Below are 19,541 nucleotides of genomic sequence, written 5' to 3' on the forward strand. Positions count from 1 at the left end.
CTTCTCTTGATGATATGACCAGCCAGTCTGTGTCTACAAAATACCCAGTAATTACAACAGGCCACTGTACGCGATTTATTAGTATACAGAAACGATTGTGCAGCATTTTAGCTTAAGTAGCCTCAGGCATCTTGCTGAAGAACCGTCTTTACTGTGCTTTGTTGTTTTGACATGCACGACTCAGTGGGCTTTTTCTCCTTCAGAACAACTACTGGAATTCATGCATCAATTGCCTGCTTTTGCCAACATGACAATGTCAGTGAGGAGAGAGCTCTGTGCCGTAATGGTGTTTGCAGTTGTGGAGAGAGCAGGAACTATTGTACTGAACGATGGGGAAGAGGTCAGTAGAAGTTACTTAGGACTCTCCTATTATACCAGACATCCCAGATTCCACAGGGTTAAGGTCCTCTTCTGTTGCTTAAAAAATAAAATTAAAAAAAAAGTAAGATTGAGCAGGTAAATTAAGCCTCTTTTTGTTTTGGATTACTTTGAAAGCTTTTGTTTAAGCACTTGCACAACATCTCTTGTGCAATAAAAGCATAAGAAAATACTAATGTACAAAATATGCATCTTAATGTAGAAAATGCTTCCTGCCTATTGGAGCTGATTTTGGGGAGTTTATTTCAGTGTTCAAGTGGTGTTTTAAAACATAAGCATTCTTTTATTTATTTATTTATTTAACAGTCTTACATAAACTCTTAACATTAAAGATAAACTTAAGATCTCAGTTTTCCTAAGCTGGAAATAGCTGCACATTTAAAGTAAACTAGCTTATAAATGTTCTTAGTAGGTGCTAAAACATACCTTTTCCTGTGGAAAAATTGTGAGGGTTTTATCTATAAAGTATGATATTACCATGTTAAGTGATTCAGTCTTCATGTATCCTGCGCTATTTGATTTGTAGCTGGATTCCTGGTCAGTCATTTTGAATGGGTCTGTGGAGGTGACATACCCTGATGGAAGAACAGAGATACTCTGCATGGGGAACAGTTTTGGTGTTTCCCCTACCATGGAAAAGGAATATATGAAAGGAGTGATGAGAACCAAAGTGGATGACTGCCAGGTAGAGTGTCGGACTGTCGGATACATGCAAAATCACATACGTATAGGTGTAATGCAACTCGATAGCCAGACATGTTTTATTTTAAACTGAATATATGTGAAATCTCCAGCGTAACCCTGTACAATAGTTGGGAAATAGGCTCCTTCATATTCACAGCCTGGGAAATTGTCTGCATGTGGACAGGGATCATCTTGGATGAAGAGGTTTGTCTGCAGACTTTCTCCAGAACTTGAGGCCCAGCACCCTGTTGCATATGTCCATTGCTTCAGATTTTCCCTTAGCAGGATCTCAAGGTCCATTAGCCATTACAGGCTCTTTTACTTCTACAGGTAATAGCCATTCTTCCTTACTCAACTTAGCTACTGAATCTTAAAGCAATACAAGCTCTATCTCCAATGGCTTTAGTGGAAAATTTTCTAGTTTTGGCTAATCTGGCCTTTCAAGGAAAATGCCTTGGTGTTTGCTATGCCACAAGCAGTCAGATGTAAGGAATGCTTCTCGTAGCATAAAATTACTCACCTAATCTGGATATGTGGTTGCTATTTGGTTATTCCCATCCAGAAAATAGTAGCCAAGCCCTACGTGAATTAAGCATTTTGCTTGGTCCTGATAGCTAATTAGCTTCCAGTAGATGCCCTTTGAAATGTGTGTAAATGTGTGTTAATGGTTTAGTTTGCCCATCTAGCTTCCGAAAAGTGCATAAATCGTATGTTGTTAGGATAGTGTTTTGCAACAAATCCAAACTGTGGGAATTCTGTCTCCGCTACTACTAGCTGCTGGAAATAGAAAAGGTATGCATATGAATTATAACGAATGCAGGAGAAAATACTATCTCTGTGACTCTCCTGCCTTTGTCCTAAGTGTGTACATGATGATTTAATAAGTTTTCAATCAGAAGAAGCACTGTTATTTCCCTTCAGTTAAATACTCAAGTTCATATAAGAAGGCAGTTTAATCTTGCCCCCCAAAAGAGACAAAGGTATAAAACCTTTAACAACTTATAGAAGGCAATTCATAGCGTGTACAGTATTTTCTTTTTCTAAGTTGTAGTGGGTGGTCTTAATTATGTTATGTAGGTGATAGGAATATTCTTAAGATGTTTGTTCTTGCACTTATTCTTGGCTGGGCAGGTGATTGTAGAAAATATTTTTGCTGCAGTATGCTTTAATCCAGAAGCAATTTTTTTCTGTCTGCCTGCACTCATGTAATTGAATAAATGTTAGTTTTCTTAATGATTGACTTAATAAATAGCTATGAAAAATGAAAATTATTTACAATAACAATAGGCACAAAAAAGAAAAGTTAGGTTTTCCCTTCAATCTCTTAACCTGTCTAAACACCACTCAAAAGCTTGCATGGGAGAAAAAAATGCCAGCTGGGATACGGAGCTTCATCTCCAGCAGAGGCGAGGTCAAAGCAGCTAAACAAAAATGGCTGATAATGCTAAATCATTTTGCTCTGATGAATCTTGGTCTCCTCTAACTGCAAGATTGTAGTGGAGGTACTGTGCTTTTGTGTTCATCTGCTGACTGCAGCTGAAATGCTGGAAAGACAAATTTGGCTCACTGCAGGTCGAGAAACTACTTTATCTTTTCTATTAATATAGTACTTGCATCTTAAGTCTAAATGCTTTTCTGAAGATTTTACCTTTTAATACTGGTGCGCGATGATTCTTTCCAGTTTGTTTGTATAGCCCAGCAAGATTATTGCCGCATCCTCAATCAAGTGGAAAAGAACATGCAGAAGGTAGAAGAGGAAGGGGAGATTGTGATGGTGAAGGAGCACAGGGAGCTTGATCGCACTGGAACAAGGAAAGGTCACATTGTCATCAAGGTAAAAGCAAAAAAGGGAATGTCTTGCAAAAGTCTGTGTTCTATAAACTTCTTAACTTGGCAAGTTAGGTCCGGGATTAGTTGAGATATATGTTATGAAAATAGTTATTTGAAAATAGACAGTTAATATTTCTCTTTACAATTTTGCACATTGATAACGAGGTGATTTCTATAGAATTCAATTAGAGAAATCTTTTACATTTCTTATGACAATGATTACACTGTTGTTTGCTTAGCTCACCTGTCAACAGATGCCAGTATTCTTTCTAGTGTAACTCATCTTCAGTATGTTATGAGAAAACAAATTTGCATTTATTCAAAATCTATTTTAATAACTAAGGCTTGGTTGCTTTGTGGTTTCCTTTTTTTTTTTCATAGGGAACAGCTGAAAGGTTAACAATGCATTTGGTGGAAGAACATTCTGTGGTAGACCCAACATTTATAGAAGACTTCCTGTTGACATATCGGACCTTTCTTTCCAGCCCAATGGAAGTGGGCAAGAAGTTGTTGGAGTGGTTCAATGACCCCAGCCTCAGGGATAAGGTTAAAATCCCCCAAATTACATATCTGTTAGCATTTGCATTGAAACATAGGCTACTGAGAATAAAATAAGTTTTAGAGGGAGTGACCAAGCTGAATAAGACACGGATAGCTGGTGACATATTTAATGGCAGAATATATGGATAAAAGTAAAAAATATCTTTTTTTTTTTTTTTCTTATTGTATTGTATTTTATTTAAGTACTAATCACAGAATAGTTTTGGTTGGAAGGAACCTCTAAAAGTCATGTAGTCCAACCCTTCTGCAATGAGCAGGAACATCTTCAACTAGATCAGATTGCTCAGAGCCCTGTCCAGCCTGACCTGGAATGTTTCCAGGGATGGGGCATCTACCACCTCTCTGGGCAACCTGTGCCAGCGTTTCACCATCATCACAGTAAAAAATGTCCTCCTTAAATCTAGTCTAAATCTACCCTCTTTTAGTTTAAAGCCTTGTCCTTTCGCAACAGGCCCTGCTAAAAAGTTTGCCCCCATGAACCCCCTTTAAGGGGGCTGCAATAAGGTCTCCCCAGAACCTTCTCTTCTCCGAGCTGAATAACCCCCAGCTCTCTCATGTGTTCAGGCAAGATAAATTAGCCATGTTTTACCTCACTGTGTTTTTACAACATAACCTAGTTTCTTGCAATTGTAGGGAAAGCTTTTTTCCAATAATTAATATTTTTATTTTATATAATTCAATAGAATTATATTGTATCTTGAAATTTGAGTATATAACTAAGTTCTGTGTTTTCCATAGATATTACCAGTTAAGACAACTTGGCAAACATTTTGTGATAATTTATTTTTGTATAAAGACACTAGAAAATATAGCCATTGTTAAGAATCTGTTGAGCCTTACACAGCATTAGAAAAAAACCACCCAAACACAAGAAACCAATCAAACATCCTCTTCCCTAAACAAAACTGCCATGATGGAAGAATAAGGCCCTGTATATCCAGTTTTGGAACACTGATTGCACTGCCTATTGAGGCTATACTGTGCTTTATACTGTAATGCTTTATTTTCACTTGCATACGCCTTTCTCATATGTAAAAAAATAGTAAAAAATTCAAGGTGTTTTTTGCAAATTTGAAACCAAGGGAATTATATCAATAAGGTTAAAGAGAAATTTGGTTTTCAACTTTTTTTTAAATCTGGGCATTTCTTCTGGAAATGCTAGTATATCTGTGCCTTGGGGGAAGATTTGGCCGAGAGGATAGGCTTTGCAGCTAATATTGTTTAGCATAGGCTTGTTAGAGCTTCAGAGCTATGATACTGGAGTTCATCTTTAAACTTATTTTTCTTGTCCTCCCATGGATAATCCCCTCAGCCTCTGTAAAAGCATGAGCCAGCAGAGTTTCTGGTATCAGGTCTGAAAATAGAGCAGCTCTTTGTTCTGCCGTCTCAATAAGCAACCCTTTCTGACACCGAGTAGCAATGACAAAAAGGCAAGAGTCGAGAACAGCTTGGGACAAGCGGAGATAAGCAAGTAGGGAACAAGGAATCTGGGAGATTTTGGCTGTTTTGTATTAGAGGTTGATAGGCAGTGAGGAGAGGGAGAGGGGTGAGTAAAACTTCCTGAGGATGATCAGAACTCGGTAGGAATCAGACTGGGACATTTAAGATGCAGCTTTACTGAGGATTTTGCCCAGAAGCAGGGTACTTTTCTTTAATCCTCTCTTAATGCTCTGTCTGGTTGTGACACAAGTAATGACATTCCTCTGGAAGTCACTGTTCAACTGTTTTCCTTTTGTGTACAGTAGAAAGTCCCATCTTTGACAGCAGCATTGATATTGAAGGTCTCACTGCACTGATATAAAATACATTGCATAGTATGGCTTGCAGTGTCCCAGCAATTTTAAAAATCTGCAGTTAGCCTAAATTTACCAAACATTGTCTGGATCTTCTGTCATTCACATTAATGAAAAACACCACAAATGTTTAACAGAAAGGAAGCTCATCTTCAATTTCAAAGGTACAAAAATCTCAAAATATGTCAGAAATGCTATCCCTAGCCTACATTCCTGTGGCTGGGAGTTGCAGCGTATAGTGCTGTAGTGTCACCTCCTGTTAGAAATCTGAACTCCAGAGTTCTAAGGCACTTGATTTGTTTGGTCGTCAATGTGGGCAATTCTTTTAAATTTACTTGCTTTTCTGGGATTAAGGGGAAACTGCTTGGAAACTCTATAAACACAATAAACTATACAGCTCCCATGATGGTGGCAGGGTTTGGTTTCTGGATGCCTCATGTCAGATCTTTAGCATAAGAGGCTGCAGAGGTATAGATGTTGTGCAGATGCAGAGAATGGACAGTGGTTAGCTTTAGCTAATTAAAATTTGTATGAGATTGTATTTTTAAGCTCTAGTTTTTGAAATGCTTAGGGGCTTTCCCCTACTAACCTGTTTTCCCACCATAACAGAAGAAATGCAGCTGTATTTTTAAGATAACTTTGAGTGGCACATCCATTGTGTATTCAGGAGCTTTTAAAAATAGCATGAATCAATATTAATTCAAGACATAAAAAAATTTTTCTATTTTGTCAGCACAAGTGCTGCTGATGTTCCAGGTCAAACTGCATACCAAGATAAAATTTTATAGTGGAAACATATATTTTTAAAAATTATGGCTCTTGTTTTGTGACTTCACCTTCAGAAATATTAATTGATAGTATTCCTTCAGGATTTTTTTCCTAACAAACTGTAGTATACCAGCTAAGATTGTTCTGAACTTGATGATAATAGTTGCCTGGAGAGTGTAGGGGTGGAGAAGAAAGGAGGAGTAATAAACTGAAAGATTGACTCCAAGGAAAAGAATTGCATGTATTTGCTGTTAAGTCCTCTTTCCTCCTCCTCACAATAGCTCCTTTTTCCTGCCTCTCTAAACATATGATAGCTCTTCTACAGAGGTAAATGCCTAATGAAGTTAATGGTGGCTTATCTAAAGATTTGTGAGATTCAAGAGCCAATATAAAACAATATCAGAAGCTTTATGATCATGTGCTTGAAGAATTAAGCAGATTTGGAAATAGATATGAACAGGAAATTGTTGCTATAAGTCAGAAATGAATCTAACTCATTGCTTTTTACCTGTGTGCTCTATTCCCTACTCAATCAAACTTGATACAGCCAGTGTTAATTTTATAATTCATAGTATTCTTTATGAAATACAACATGCAATTTCTTATACAAGTAAAAGTAATTTTAATACTTAATTAGTTCTATCCTCCTGGTAAATTATTGCATATTAGTAAAGTTAAGTTTGAGTGTGTATATATATAATATTTCGGATTCCAATGGAATTTTACAGGGGCTTTAAGAAGCAGTATGTTTAAAGAACTTAGTACTAGTGCTGTTCTGGGTATTCCTGAAAAATATTTATATTATTGATTAATTTTCAGGTTACACGGGTAGTATTGTTGTGGGTGAACAATCACTTCAATGATTTTGAAGGAGATCCTGCTATGACTCGATTTCTGGAAGAATTTGAGAACAATTTGGAGAGAGAGGTAAGAGTGAGAGGTTTTTTCTGACAATTTGGGATGGCAGGGAGTAGCCAGGCTGCTGTTACATATATTTCATTATGCTTTTCTTTTGTAGAAAATGGGTGGACATTTGAGGCTGTTAAATATTGCTTGTGCTGCTAAAGCTAAAAGAAGATTGATAACCTTAACAAAGCCATCTCGAGAAGCCCCTTTGCCTTTTATCTTGCTGGGAGGATCAGAAAAGGGATTTGGAATCTTTGTTGACAGTGTCGATTTTGGTAGCAAAGCTACAGAAGCAGGCTTGAAACGTGGAGACCAGGTATGTAATTTTAATTTTATTCTATTCCTTTTTTTGTTTCCTTTCTCTTACCTGAAAAAAAAATAACACTACGTGTATTTTTAGATATTGGAAGTGAACGGTCAAAACTTTGAAAACATTCAGCTGTCAAAAGCCATGGAAATCCTTAGAAATAACACTCATCTGTCTATCACTGTGAAAACCAATTTATTTGGTAAGCTTGTGTTCACTTTTTGTTCTAATTTAGATGGGGTCTTAAATTATTTTTTTAATGGTTTTAAATAGTTTTGTTTGAAGCAGTTTTGTACTGTGGAGCATAGAAAAAGGAGGCTTGCAGGTCCTAAAATACCTTAGTTCGCAATTGCAGAGAAAAATTTATGAATAGGGTCTTATATGAAGTGACTTCACTCTCACAAATGCACATTTCTGGATTAAGATGAAACATTGCCACCATTTCGCTCAAACTTATAAAATGTTCTTGTACATGTAACTTTTAGTCCTTTCTCAAGAAAGAAGCCTCTTTCAGAATTTCAGGTGATCTTAATCTGTCTGCTGAATTTGCTCATAGTTTTTCAGTCCATGCCTTCACTGAGTGTGACATGGTTAATAAAAGCTTTCTTGCCAGTTAGGTGAAAACAGTCTCTTTACCCTCCAAAACGATTCTCTTAATTTCTCTAACAAGTACTAAAGCAGTGATGAAGGATTCTTTAAGAAGCTCGGGACCTCAGTTAGCATCATAAATAATTAACAGTTTGTGGGTTTTGTTTGATTTTTACCACTGGATACTTGGATTATTTATATAATTTTGTGAAATGTTCCCCAAGTATCTCTTTCAGAATCAGGTTCTTCATCACAAATAAGTAGGGCAGAATATTACCACAGGTTGTCACTGTACTGATGATTAAATATGTTTAGGTTATCTCCAAATGTCATTTGTCAAATCTATTTTCTGGGATTTTTTTTTTTTTTTTACTTTATAGGAAAGTTTCTAATATTTCAATTATTTCTGATAAGGCATTTCTTAATATATCTGTATATGCCCGTTTAGCAGTATGTGCTTGTTTCTTTGTATATAAGTTCTGTGTAACCATCCTTCACACACTAGGCTTTTGGATCTCATGTGTTGCTTTAGTATGTTTAAGATTAAACCTGATTTCTTCATTTCTTCAGAAGTTGTGTTTTTCTGAGTTTTTGATCTTGTTGCTCCACTCCAAATACTGAAATTACATCACAGTAGAGTCTCAGAACAGTTAGTTTCTGTGTACTGCATATAGTATTCTTTATCAACTAATCCCAAAAGCAGAGTTTCCTGGTTTTTTTAAACAGCATCTTCTCATCTGTATCTAATTTGCCTCTCCAGCCCCCAGCTCCTATTCGACAGTAGAGTTATTTGCTCAGATTACTCTCTTCAACTTTTCTCTGTGTGTCTTATTTGAAGCTTTTGAAGTCTCTTGGGGATTTGTTTTGTATCTCTGGAGATAAGGATGAATATTTAGGACAAAACTAATGCAGAATAGTAAAACCTAGCTCCTAGCACTCATCCTTAGCTGGTTGCCCTTGTTCCCACTTTTTCTACAATTCCTTGGTTTTAATTATCAGTTTTCAATTATTATTACAAATCAACTCATGAGATGATTTTTCTATTTATAAATGGAGATTTTCTCTCACTCAGAATATGTGACTTGATCTCCACATCAGTTTTGTTTGATTTGTTTGAATATATCAACATTTTTGTGAAGCTAAAAGTTACAGTAGAAGAGCAAATTAACAAATTCATCAGGTATTCCTGCCTCAGTGATGACTCTTTGCTAGGGAGCTGAGGGAGTCTGACAGGTTTTTTCGTGTATCTGGCAGATGGATACAACAGCCCTGTCAAACATCCAAGTTGTCTCACTAGTCTCTTACTTTCTTATATTTTCTTTATGACTTTGTTGCAGTTTCCCCTTCAATTTCTGATTTCTTGATCATGTTGCTAATAATTTCTTGTCTATCTGAGAGCTTTTGTTGCTGGCTATCTGTTTAAAACCTCCCTTCCCAGTTTTTAGCTTTCCTATCTCATTTTTGTCTAGTGTGCTCTTCTTATCTGTGCCACTATTCTGCAGAAGCCTTAGGTTGAAAAATCAAAGTCCTCCTTTTGACACCATCCATCCAACCACGTGGTCATCTAGTGTCTTTCTGTTGAGCTAGACCAATTTACTGATTTTCTGATTCATACAACAGAAAATGAATGTCCTTTTTAAAATTTAAATTTTTTTTTAAAAGTCATATCTAAATTAATACTTGAATTGACAGAATATCCTAATCAGGTTTTTTGTAATGATTAATATTGAACTGGTCTGGTGCACAGAGCTTTCTTTTACATTTTTGTTCTTTTTCTTTCCTCCCTTTTCCTGTCTTGTGCAGTTTTTAAAGAACTCTTAACACGTTTGTCAGAGGAAAAAAGAAATGGTGCTCCCCACCTGCCTAAAATTGGTGATATTAAGAAGGCGAGTCGTTATTCCATCCCAGACCTTGCCGTTGATGTGGAGCAGGTTATAGGATTAGAAAAAGTAAATAAGAAAAGTAAAGCCAACACAGTTGGGGGAAGAAATAAATTAAAGAAGATACTTGACAAGACTCGAATCAGTATTCTGCCTCAGAAACCATACAAGTGAGTTTTTTATTTCCTTGTAAATATTTGCTTTCTGTTAAATTTAAATAATTTCTTATGATACTTTTAATTTGTCATGATACTTTTTTATTTATTAATACAAAACATGCTTATGTCTGGAAAAATACACTAGAAAATACTAGTCAATATTTGAATGATTATAGACTACTAAAAACACAGCGATGTCACAAATAATTTTTCATGTCATTTACTGTTTTCTTTTAAGAGGACTGTTAACTGGAAACATTCCAGGCAATTAATTTCAGAATAACTCTGCAAGCAAGTTTGCTTGCAAATGGTTGATAGGAGCAATGGTTTCAGTTTATCCATATTCTAGAGGTCTAGAAGAATTTCTGCGTACTGCTGTAAGGGAGACTGAGGTTAAAATTTTAACTTGTATTCTTTGATAGAATTGAGTATTTTTTTTAATGAAAGCTAAATATGGCATCTGATATCTTTTATTCTATGATTACATTTTAGAAAGAGTTCTGATAAGGATTGTTGGAAACAATAGAAGAATGAGTTTTGTGTGATTTTTATGGGAATCTGGTTCTTGGCCAAGACAGATGGCTTCGATGGGGAAAAATGAATTGTAGAGGGTAGTTGATCTGTAATCAGTGTTTTCTCTTGCATTTTTCTTTTCTGTGTCCCATTGAGGAAAAAATCCATTCTATGTAAATTCGTGAAAAAGACACTTGTGCTGAAAATCTAGGATTTTTTCTTGCCGTTACTTTTCAAAAAAAAGTTTGCTTAACTAATGTTAGGCATTCCCTACTAAATAATACTGTTCTTAAACATTATAAATAGAATGTTAGTAATGTAAAGGTTAAACGAATATCATTTATTAGAGCCAAATGATGGATGTTTCTTTAATTGATGCGGATACATTTCAGTGGAGGAGAATCTGTAAATCTTCTTTTTGTGTTGTTTGTCTTTACAATGTTTTCTTTTATTTCACCAGTCTTTTATGTTTGTTCCTCTGATGAACCATGCATACTGTTAGGTGTGGTTTTTTGAATTGCTCACCATTGTTCACAGGTTTTGCATAAAATTTTCTTGTCGGTTTTCTCTTTTTCTTTGATTACTTTCACTTTTGCACTTTTTCTGCGCAGGGACCTCTTTGGGTAAGACTCAGAAAAACAGTACACTTGACGTATTTTTTTTTCCTTTTTCTAGCTTTACTTCATGTGTTATATATAGCAATTTGTCTGCAAAGCCTGGTGACATTCAGTTGTTTGTGTCTGCACTGTTTCTGCATAGAGATGTGTAGCTGTAGGCTTTCCCGTTTGTGCTTTTTTTCCACCCCTGTTGCATAGAAACTTCTATCTCGTTCTTCCTAATAATTAATGGTATTACATATATTAAAGGACTTTACCTATTCTCACGTGTTTTTAATACCAAAAATCAAGAGGAATAAAAAAGCCGATTTACTCTAATTAAAGTAGGCATTTAAAGACTTCATGAGTCAGATGGCTTATGAGGTGAAACCATCCACCTTTTTTTGAACATAAATACCACAGAGATCTCCAGTGCCTCCAGAATGTATCCAGATAAAACCAGTCTTTAAACTGGAATGAGGTCACTCTGAGGTAAAGCTTGTCTGCTTTGTGAGATGTTAAATCAGTATAAAAGATGAATCAGTTTGAGCAGGAGATAACACCTTCCTTCAGTCTTGCTTTTTAGTCCAATAATGTCAAGTAACTACCCAAACAACACCATTTCCTCTGCATCTACTGGGAAATCTCCTTCTCTCCGCCAGCCATGAGGCATCTCTTGAAGTGTGCTTCTGACTACACCCCCACTCAGGCTCTTTGCTTTCTTTACTTTTCTAATCCAGAGTGGTTTTGTTATCTGTAGGCTCAGTTGCTCCAAATAAGGATTAAACATGATCCCACCTCCATCTCTAGCAAAGTTCTGCCTGGTCCATAGTGCAGCATCCCAGACAAAGAAGCGGCCCCCCTGTCTCCTATCTCTTTGCAGCCCTGCAGTAGGATGTACAGTATACCGTATTTTGGAGGAAGAAGCGTTCAGACAGCTCTGCCATTACGTTATCCCTTCTATCCTTTGTCATTCAGCAGGAAAGTTATTTCTTAGTTAATGCTATCTCCCTGCATGGAAAATGCATACAGAAAGTAAGAGAAAAGCCTTCCCTTTAAAACCACAACCTTCTTTCATCAGCATAATGAAATATTTTACCTAACAACAGAGGTAGCTGATCTTCATGGGGCCTGGAGTTTTGTAGTGTTGCTGTTTGTGCCTGAAATTTCTGGAGTTCATTTCTTGTTTCCATAAGTTAGAACTCAGGTTCTGATTTAAGTTTTAAAAATAGAATAAACTGAGTGTAAGGTAAATACTTTGCAATTCAGCCTATGAATACTTAGAATCGAGAAGAATTTTTAGAAACACTTTATTTTTTAAAAAAACCTAACATTTGTCAGTTGATCCACTTTACTGAAGCTGCTTCAGTCATGACGCACGGGATAGGTATAAGATTATATAACACTGACAAACCCCAAAAGGAATATATAATGCAAGTGGAACTATTAATGTAAAAAGGAGGGTCATATTGTCATTTGATTTGAACTAAGAGAAAATACTGGTCTTGGCAGATTTACGAAGTATACTATATAGTTGTTTAGAACGACTAGAAAGCATTTTGAGGTTCGGGGACTTTGGGGTTTTTTTTTGTTGACTTGTTTTTTTTTTGGGGGGGGGAGTGGTTGCTACTTGAAAGACAAGATGTTGATTGCTGGGATTGCTGTTAGTTGTAGTGAAAGACTTGCTTGTGGCTTAGCATAAAAGTGCTGGGTGCAGAGTTGCTGCTTGTCACAGTATTTTGCGCTTTATGTGCAAGTGCAGAAATGCAGATGGTCAGATTCAGCTTAACTTCTGATTGAGAGAGAATCCAATAACTTTTTTTTTCAATGGACTTGAGTGTTTCTGTCACTCTTGTGGCTTGAGGTTCACACTTTGTAAAATATTTTGGTAATACAGAGTTATCTTGTTTTTTTAAAAAAAAAAAAAATTATGAGAAACCCTAAACACATCATACAGAGAGACCCTTCCAACCTTTTTCGAGTTCCATTGCCTTCCAAAAAGCAGTTGCTGTGCCTATGTAATTGAAATTGTCTTCAATGCCCAGAGATACTGTCCTAGCTTCCCAGACTACTGTTCAATTCATAGCACTTAAAGAAGTGGTACAAGAGTGTACTGGGTAAAGTAATTCACTGGTAAACACAAAAGGATGCTTGTGCTATAACAGCTCAACAGGGACAATTATCAGGCCCTTAATTACTTCTGTTTAGGTTTTCTGAGGATGGATAGAACACTAGACAAAAGCTTAAGTGCCCAAAATTAGGGTACAAATGGTCATTTGTGTTGCATCATTTAATTTAGTAGCTTGACTTTTTAGAGTTGCAGCAGTTTGCAATGAAATCTAAGTTCTGGTTTATGCTTTATTTACACATGTAGAGACAGATTTAGACGTGTTAGCCTTTTTAAAAGGCTTTGCATATAATGGCTATATTTTAAATTAATTTAATTTTCTATAATGGCTACCATTAAACATTTTAGACCCTCAGAGTATTTTATTAAGGATTTGCAGCAATATATAGAAAAGTTCAATGGCTAGCTCCAACTTTGTCCTGTTTCATTTGCTGGTTATGAGCTAAAAAACAATAAGCAAATTAGTGCCTGCGATAATATGATGATAGCTCTGTCTCTGATCCATCGAGCACTACTGACCTCCTTAGATACCATGCCTTGCACAATTTAAAAGACAGAATCCTTCACCTTTATCACAGAATACTTTATTTACAGCTATCAGGCACTTTGGAGGTGATACTGATAGCTGTATCCCAAGTGCCTGTGCTTACCTTTAGCCTTCCGAGTTAGCTGGCATTCCTTCAGTCACATCCAGTGAAGGGAAACTCAGAGGAGGAGCTACAGGGTAGGAAAATGGATGATCTCAACAATCCTCTCTTACCTATCTTTTGAAAGATCTTAGCAGGCTGTCTGGCTACAATATGTCCTGAAGTGCAGTTGTAAACCACGTCTGCGATGGGGTGAAAGATCTGTGAAATTCAGGTCTTAGGAAACAACGCTGAGGGTACAGCAGTATTAGTCAAAGTTTGGGTGATGGGGTTGTGCAAGAATAATGAGGTATGTACCAGCTTTTGAATAAAGATCTTGGCCACTGTGAGAAATCATGAAAAAATGTCGGGCCCTAGCAGCTCCTCAAAGCTTAGTGGTGAACACAAGGATCTTCCAGCAGTGTGAGCAGCAGATCTGAGCACTTTGAGTGGACATTTGGGTGCTGCTGACAAAACTAGACAGCAAGCATTGTTGGCTGGAGAGTTTTATCTTCTAAATAGTGATTACTATATTAACAATTGGAAGTGTGACAGTGTAGTGATGTAGACATACCTGCATCCCTCTAGTATAACCCAAGCTCTGAATGTCTGTAAATCCTGATTTTATTTTTTTCTGGATGCAGTGACATCGGAATTGGCCAGTCTCAGGATGACAGCATTGTGGGACTGAGGCAAACAAAGCACATTCCTCCTGCTTTACCCGTCAGCGGAACCCTGTCATCCAGTAATCCCGATCTACTGCAGTCTCATCACCGCATCTTAGACTTCAATACTACTCCAGGTAAGGATCCTTTTTCATTGGTCTTCTTGACCTTATAACTTCTTTTCATTGATCTTTTTTTTAACCCTTTTTTCTTTTTTTTTTCCTGGACTTTCAGAGTCTGAAGATGCATGTGAGTTTTCATTAACTGAATGCTGTTACTCACAGATTATCTACATGTTAATGCATTAGGATTTATAACATTTGCTCCAGTATGCTTTATCCAAATGTATTTAGATGTCTCTTTTTCAAGCATGTTGTATATAGAGTGCTGTTTACTGTTTGACAGTCTCAGCCAGTGAAAACTTATTTTGCTTGGTATTTTATAATTTGCCCTGATAGATCAGTTTTTATAAGACTGCAGTATTTTCAACTAGCACAGTAGTAGATAATTAGCTTACAGTAAAGCGAAAAGACGTTGGACTGGGACACAGGACATGCATTTCAGTCTTTTTCTGAACAGACTGCTATAATCTTGTACTACATCTGTAAGGGACAGAGTTTCAAAGGTCCCTGTTAGTCACTCTGCCCTACAGCTGTATGCTGAATTCTTCATATATAAAGTGATTTAAAAGCCCATTCTGAAATACTTTAAAAATGAACACATTTAGCAGAGAGGAACAAAGCATGGGGGCCAGTGAGGGAGAAAAGGGGGGAAAGAATATAAGAAACTTGAGGGCCTTATCTTATGAGAAGGGTTTAATCGGAGCTCCTGGCAGGGCTGGGATTTGGGCTCTTATCTGGCTGCAGGAAGGTTCTTAGTGGGAAACCTGCTCTGAGTTAAGTATCCAAATCTTCGCTATTAAAATGTAGCTGCTGGAGGAGGATATGGTGTTGGTAGCTGTGCAGACACTTGGTTATTTTAGTCTAATCTTTAGAGTATTTCTCAAAAGTAGAACCAAAAATGCAGTGTCCTCCTAAGCTTGAGGGATTTCAAATCTTCCCTAAAAGGGCAGTGCTTAAACAGTAGCCTACATACTGTCCGAATTGGTGTGATCTTCGCACTTGAAACTGTGAGACTGAGCATTGCTTCATCTCAGTTTTTTGGGGGATAGAGAAGACTACAAGAAGGTGGTGTGTAATTTTTGTCCCAGTGTCTGAGATTGCTCCTGAGAGATTGGGAAAATTGGGGGGTTTTTTTGTATTTTATCTAACGACTAATGTCCAACACTTTGAAGATATTCTTTATCAATAAGAGCCAAATTTTTCATCAGCATTGTATCTATAAATGGGTGAAGATTGCATTCTCCAGCCTGCCATTTACCTAGAACAGATGGTTCTAGATAATTAATGTGTCCCTAATGCTGAGGTTGGGTACCTTCCAGAGCTGTGAGCATCGCTGTCTCAAACAGCTCAAAGAAGCTCCGTTAATTGAGAAGGAAAGCCATTACAGGTCTGAAGATCCTTCAGCCACAGATGGAGTTCAGAGAAGTTTAATAAATGAATAATGTTCTACTGTTTGCCTTTTGCTTTGAGGAAACAAATAATGATGTAATGTCTTTGCTTCAGTGTTATAGCAGCATTTCCATTATCTTTATAGAAAATATAGTAAGTAATTAGCACTTTCTCATTTAAAATAAAAGCTCTTTTTTCTGTCCTTAAAATTTGCCGGAACGTCCACACACTGAATATTTTTGAAATAATTTACAGGTGTAAATTTCCCTGTGTGTCAAAGAGGGGAAAGAGGGACTGAAGTAAAAAACATATACCTTAAGGGCTTTAGGGATGGTTGCATTGTAGATAGAAGAGTTGAATTATACCTCTGTATACTTTAAGACTTGGAAAAAATTAAAGCCTGCAGTTTTAATTTCTTTTATTACCTTGGACTAAATTAAAAATAGAGATGGAGGCAGCTTGCAAGAAATTGAATGCACTGGAGAAGAAAGAAAAAAGTGGAAAAGTGGTAGAACAGCCATCCTTTGAGGCTTTGGGGAATATCCCTCAGGACAGAAAATAAAACGACTGCTGTTTTGGAAGGGTAGTCTTTGAGGAGAAAATGAGAAAGAAAAATGAGAAAAAGAAAACTTTTTTTTAAGCTCAAATCTGCAAGGAGTCATTTTAGTTTCTCTTCTGATTTGCACAGGCTTTTTCAAATATACTTGTTAAGGTTTATTTTTAAATGTTCAAATAGTCAATAGTGCTTTGATTTCTCTTCTCTTCTCTTATGCTGTCTTTGCTATTCGATTGGAAGTCAAAATAATACAGTAATGATGAGCTGCCAGTCACCAGTACTTTTTTTTCCCCGTACAAGCTTTCTAAGAGACTAGATTCCTATCATATAGCATTGCTGTCTTCAGCCTGCCGCTCCAGTTTCCTTTTTTGAAAAGGAGTGAAGCGGGGGTGATTACAATTCTCTTCAAGTGCTGTTTTATTTTAAAATTATTGTCCTGAATTACTTGCTGCTATTGCTATAGCTGTAATCATTTCAATTGCTGGCAGACTTCTCTGTATTCTGCGTAGTGCTTTTGCTACCAGCTCTGATAGGTATGCAGCCTGAGAAACTGCATGGTAAAATACAGAGCGAAGATGATAGTCTTCTATTTGCTGTTCTCTGCATTTCTTCATATTGACTGGAATGATCCAGCAGAGCAGGTTATTTTCTCCTTGCACAAAACACCAGCTTCTTTGGAGCGTTAAGCAAGTTTTCACCTTGATATTGTTTACAGTAGCTTCATGTCTTCGTAGCATTTCTCTGAGTGGCAACTATTTCTGTAACAGCAAGAGGCAAGAAGATCTAGAGGGCATTCTGGTTTTTAATGATGTCTCTGAAAGTCTGTGTCATTGGCATCTGCCTTCTTCAAGATGTCAAAAAATGTAGAAATTAGGCGCTGCTCCATATCCCTCTTGAATTAATTACTGGAGGAAGATGGGTTAATATAGAGCTAGTCATAACAGGCAAAATTGCCTTGCTAGTTATAAGGTATTTGTACATTTGACTCAAGCGCTTAGAAGTGCCTAAAACCTGGCCTGTACTGATGCCCATTATGTGTAACCGATGATGTAATCATTCATTTCCAATGTGTTTCAGTATTAGTGGCTCTCAAGCTGCAAAAATGCTACTGTGATCTTAAAAGCTATGGGCTTAGTTTCATGAAATTTGTAAGCTCATATATTTAAGTCTAAACAGTCTCTGTGGTAGAGAGATTTATCTTGATGCTTTCCAAATGATTATTTTGTAGACAAACGGCAGCAGTGGTAAGACATTAATTTTTGGTCTTTTGTCACAAGATTTCTGTTGCTGAATAGATCTTTCTGTAGTAACTCGAATGCATGTTATGCACATTGAGGTCTTGTCAAAAAAGACTGTGGTTATATCAAAGTGAATGTTTTCATCTGGCACCTCTTTTTCCAGTATTTTTTAAAATAATTATCATTTTTTGGCTGTAGATTCTGAAGGCTTTCTATTATTATCTATTTATCTATTTTCTTGTTTGTATGGCCTTTATGATCTAAAAAAAAAAAAAAAAATTGAGAAATTGTAAAGAAAGATACTCATTAAAGAAAGAATAATGACCAGATGTCATGCTACACACAACTAGAAAAGGTTATTTGTAACAGAGGGAAGACATTATATTAATTGAAACTACTTTATCTTGTCAGTTAAAAGTACCTTATATTAAAAAAATTAAGTGGTGGATAGCTGTACAATTTTAGCTCTTTTTTTTCCTGTTAATTTTATAATATAATGATAACAATCAAACTTCAGTTGATATACGGGTCTAGATGTCAATCCATTAATAAGCTTATGGAAATACCCAATCCAACATTTGGAGTTAGGCTGGTAACTTTCCAGATTTCCTAAAGACAGCCACCATGTAGGTGTTCACTGTAAGTTTTCTGACATCCGTCACTTGAAGCAATAATACGTTTAGAACTTGAAGATTTGTGAAGTGTTTTTCCATCTCTGTGTTCTTTAGTTCTTAATTACTAAAACAATGGCACAGAGAAATACAGGACAAGTTTTCAGTTTGTTATTTAAACATTTATTATTGTGATTTAAATGTATCAAGGATAGAGTGGTTTTGATAATGAAGTACTTGGATGCATTAATACTATGGCAGTTTATTTGTGTATACATGCATGCTGGCCGTTATACATGCATCTTCCTAGCTACTTATAGCTACATGTCTTCACTTTGTGTGTGGCACTATGGTTGAGTGTCAGACTTGGGTAAATGAGTCTGCTTTCTTAAAAATATCCTTAGGAAGATTGACACTCTTATCACCTAATTTGCTTAAACTTCTTATATGTCAGTGTACAGGGTAGTGTTGTTGAGTGTCCTTGATTTTTCTCAGACTTAAATGGAATTTACAAGGACTCAGCACCTGTGCAAATCAGACTGCTCATTAGTTTGTTTGTCCAAATTTTGGAAATGTTAATGTATTTTTGTGGCTTGCTCCAGCAATAGCCTATACTAGCTTCTTTTCCTGATTGTTAACAGAACTAGTCTTTCATTTAAAAAAGGCAACTGTTTTATAAGGAGAGAAGTGAAACAATAATACTGAAGTAAAAACTGGTAGCACTAGTAATTAGGCTCAGCGTAACTGATATTGTTCTTGTACCATTATTTTTTTTTTCTGCTTTACTGAATTGCACACTTAGCATGCAATTTTCTTTTCCAGACTTACCAGATCAAGTTCTGAGGGTTTTCAAGGCAGATCAGCAAAGTCGCTACATCATGATCAGTAAGGATACAACAGCGAAAGAAGTGGTCATCCAGGCTATCAGGGAGTTCGCTCTCACTGCAACCCCTGATGCGTATTCACTGTGTGAAGTCTCTGTCACACCTGAGGGTGTAATCAAGCAAAGGAGGCTTCCTGATCAGTTATCCAAGCTTGCTGACAGGATACAGCTGAGTGGCAGGTGAGATTGGAGACTGTGAGCTAAAGCTGATGATGCCAGTTTATTAAGTCAAAATTCTGTTGATAGGAGCATTATTTAATTATTAACGTTCTGTTTCTTTACAAGAAATTGCTTCTTATGCAACTTCTAATTGATATTTAAGCCTGGTGAATTTCAATGTATTCTATGATTCCAACAAGAT

The 19,541-nt window shown here is 36.5% G+C and overlaps 1 protein-coding gene across 2 annotated transcripts in view; it reads left to right on the forward strand.

Annotated features, from left to right (window-relative positions):
* The window catches only part of RAPGEF2 (Rap guanine nucleotide exchange factor 2), a 189,994-nt gene that overhangs the window by 154,103 nt on the left and 16,350 nt on the right, over window positions 1-19,541 (forward strand). For both annotated transcript variants that reach the window (XM_074147893.1, XM_074147894.1), the window contains 10 exons: window positions 204-340; window positions 905-1,063; window positions 2,744-2,896; window positions 3,274-3,438; window positions 6,834-6,941; window positions 7,033-7,236; window positions 7,321-7,429; window positions 9,619-9,865; window positions 14,361-14,518; window positions 19,120-19,360. In XM_074147893.1, coding sequence (XP_074003994.1) covers window positions 204-340; window positions 905-1,063; window positions 2,744-2,896; window positions 3,274-3,438; window positions 6,834-6,941; window positions 7,033-7,236; window positions 7,321-7,429; window positions 9,619-9,865; window positions 14,361-14,518; window positions 19,120-19,360 — 1,681 coding nt within the window. The remainder of the gene's footprint in view (window positions 1-203; window positions 341-904; window positions 1,064-2,743; window positions 2,897-3,273; window positions 3,439-6,833; window positions 6,942-7,032; window positions 7,237-7,320; window positions 7,430-9,618; window positions 9,866-14,360; window positions 14,519-19,119; window positions 19,361-19,541) is intronic.

The sequence above is a fragment of the Numenius arquata genome, chromosome 5 (genome assembly GCF_964106895.1).
Source record: "Numenius arquata chromosome 5, bNumArq3.hap1.1, whole genome shotgun sequence".
Classification (NCBI taxonomy): domain Eukaryota; kingdom Metazoa; phylum Chordata; class Aves; order Charadriiformes; family Scolopacidae; genus Numenius; species Numenius arquata.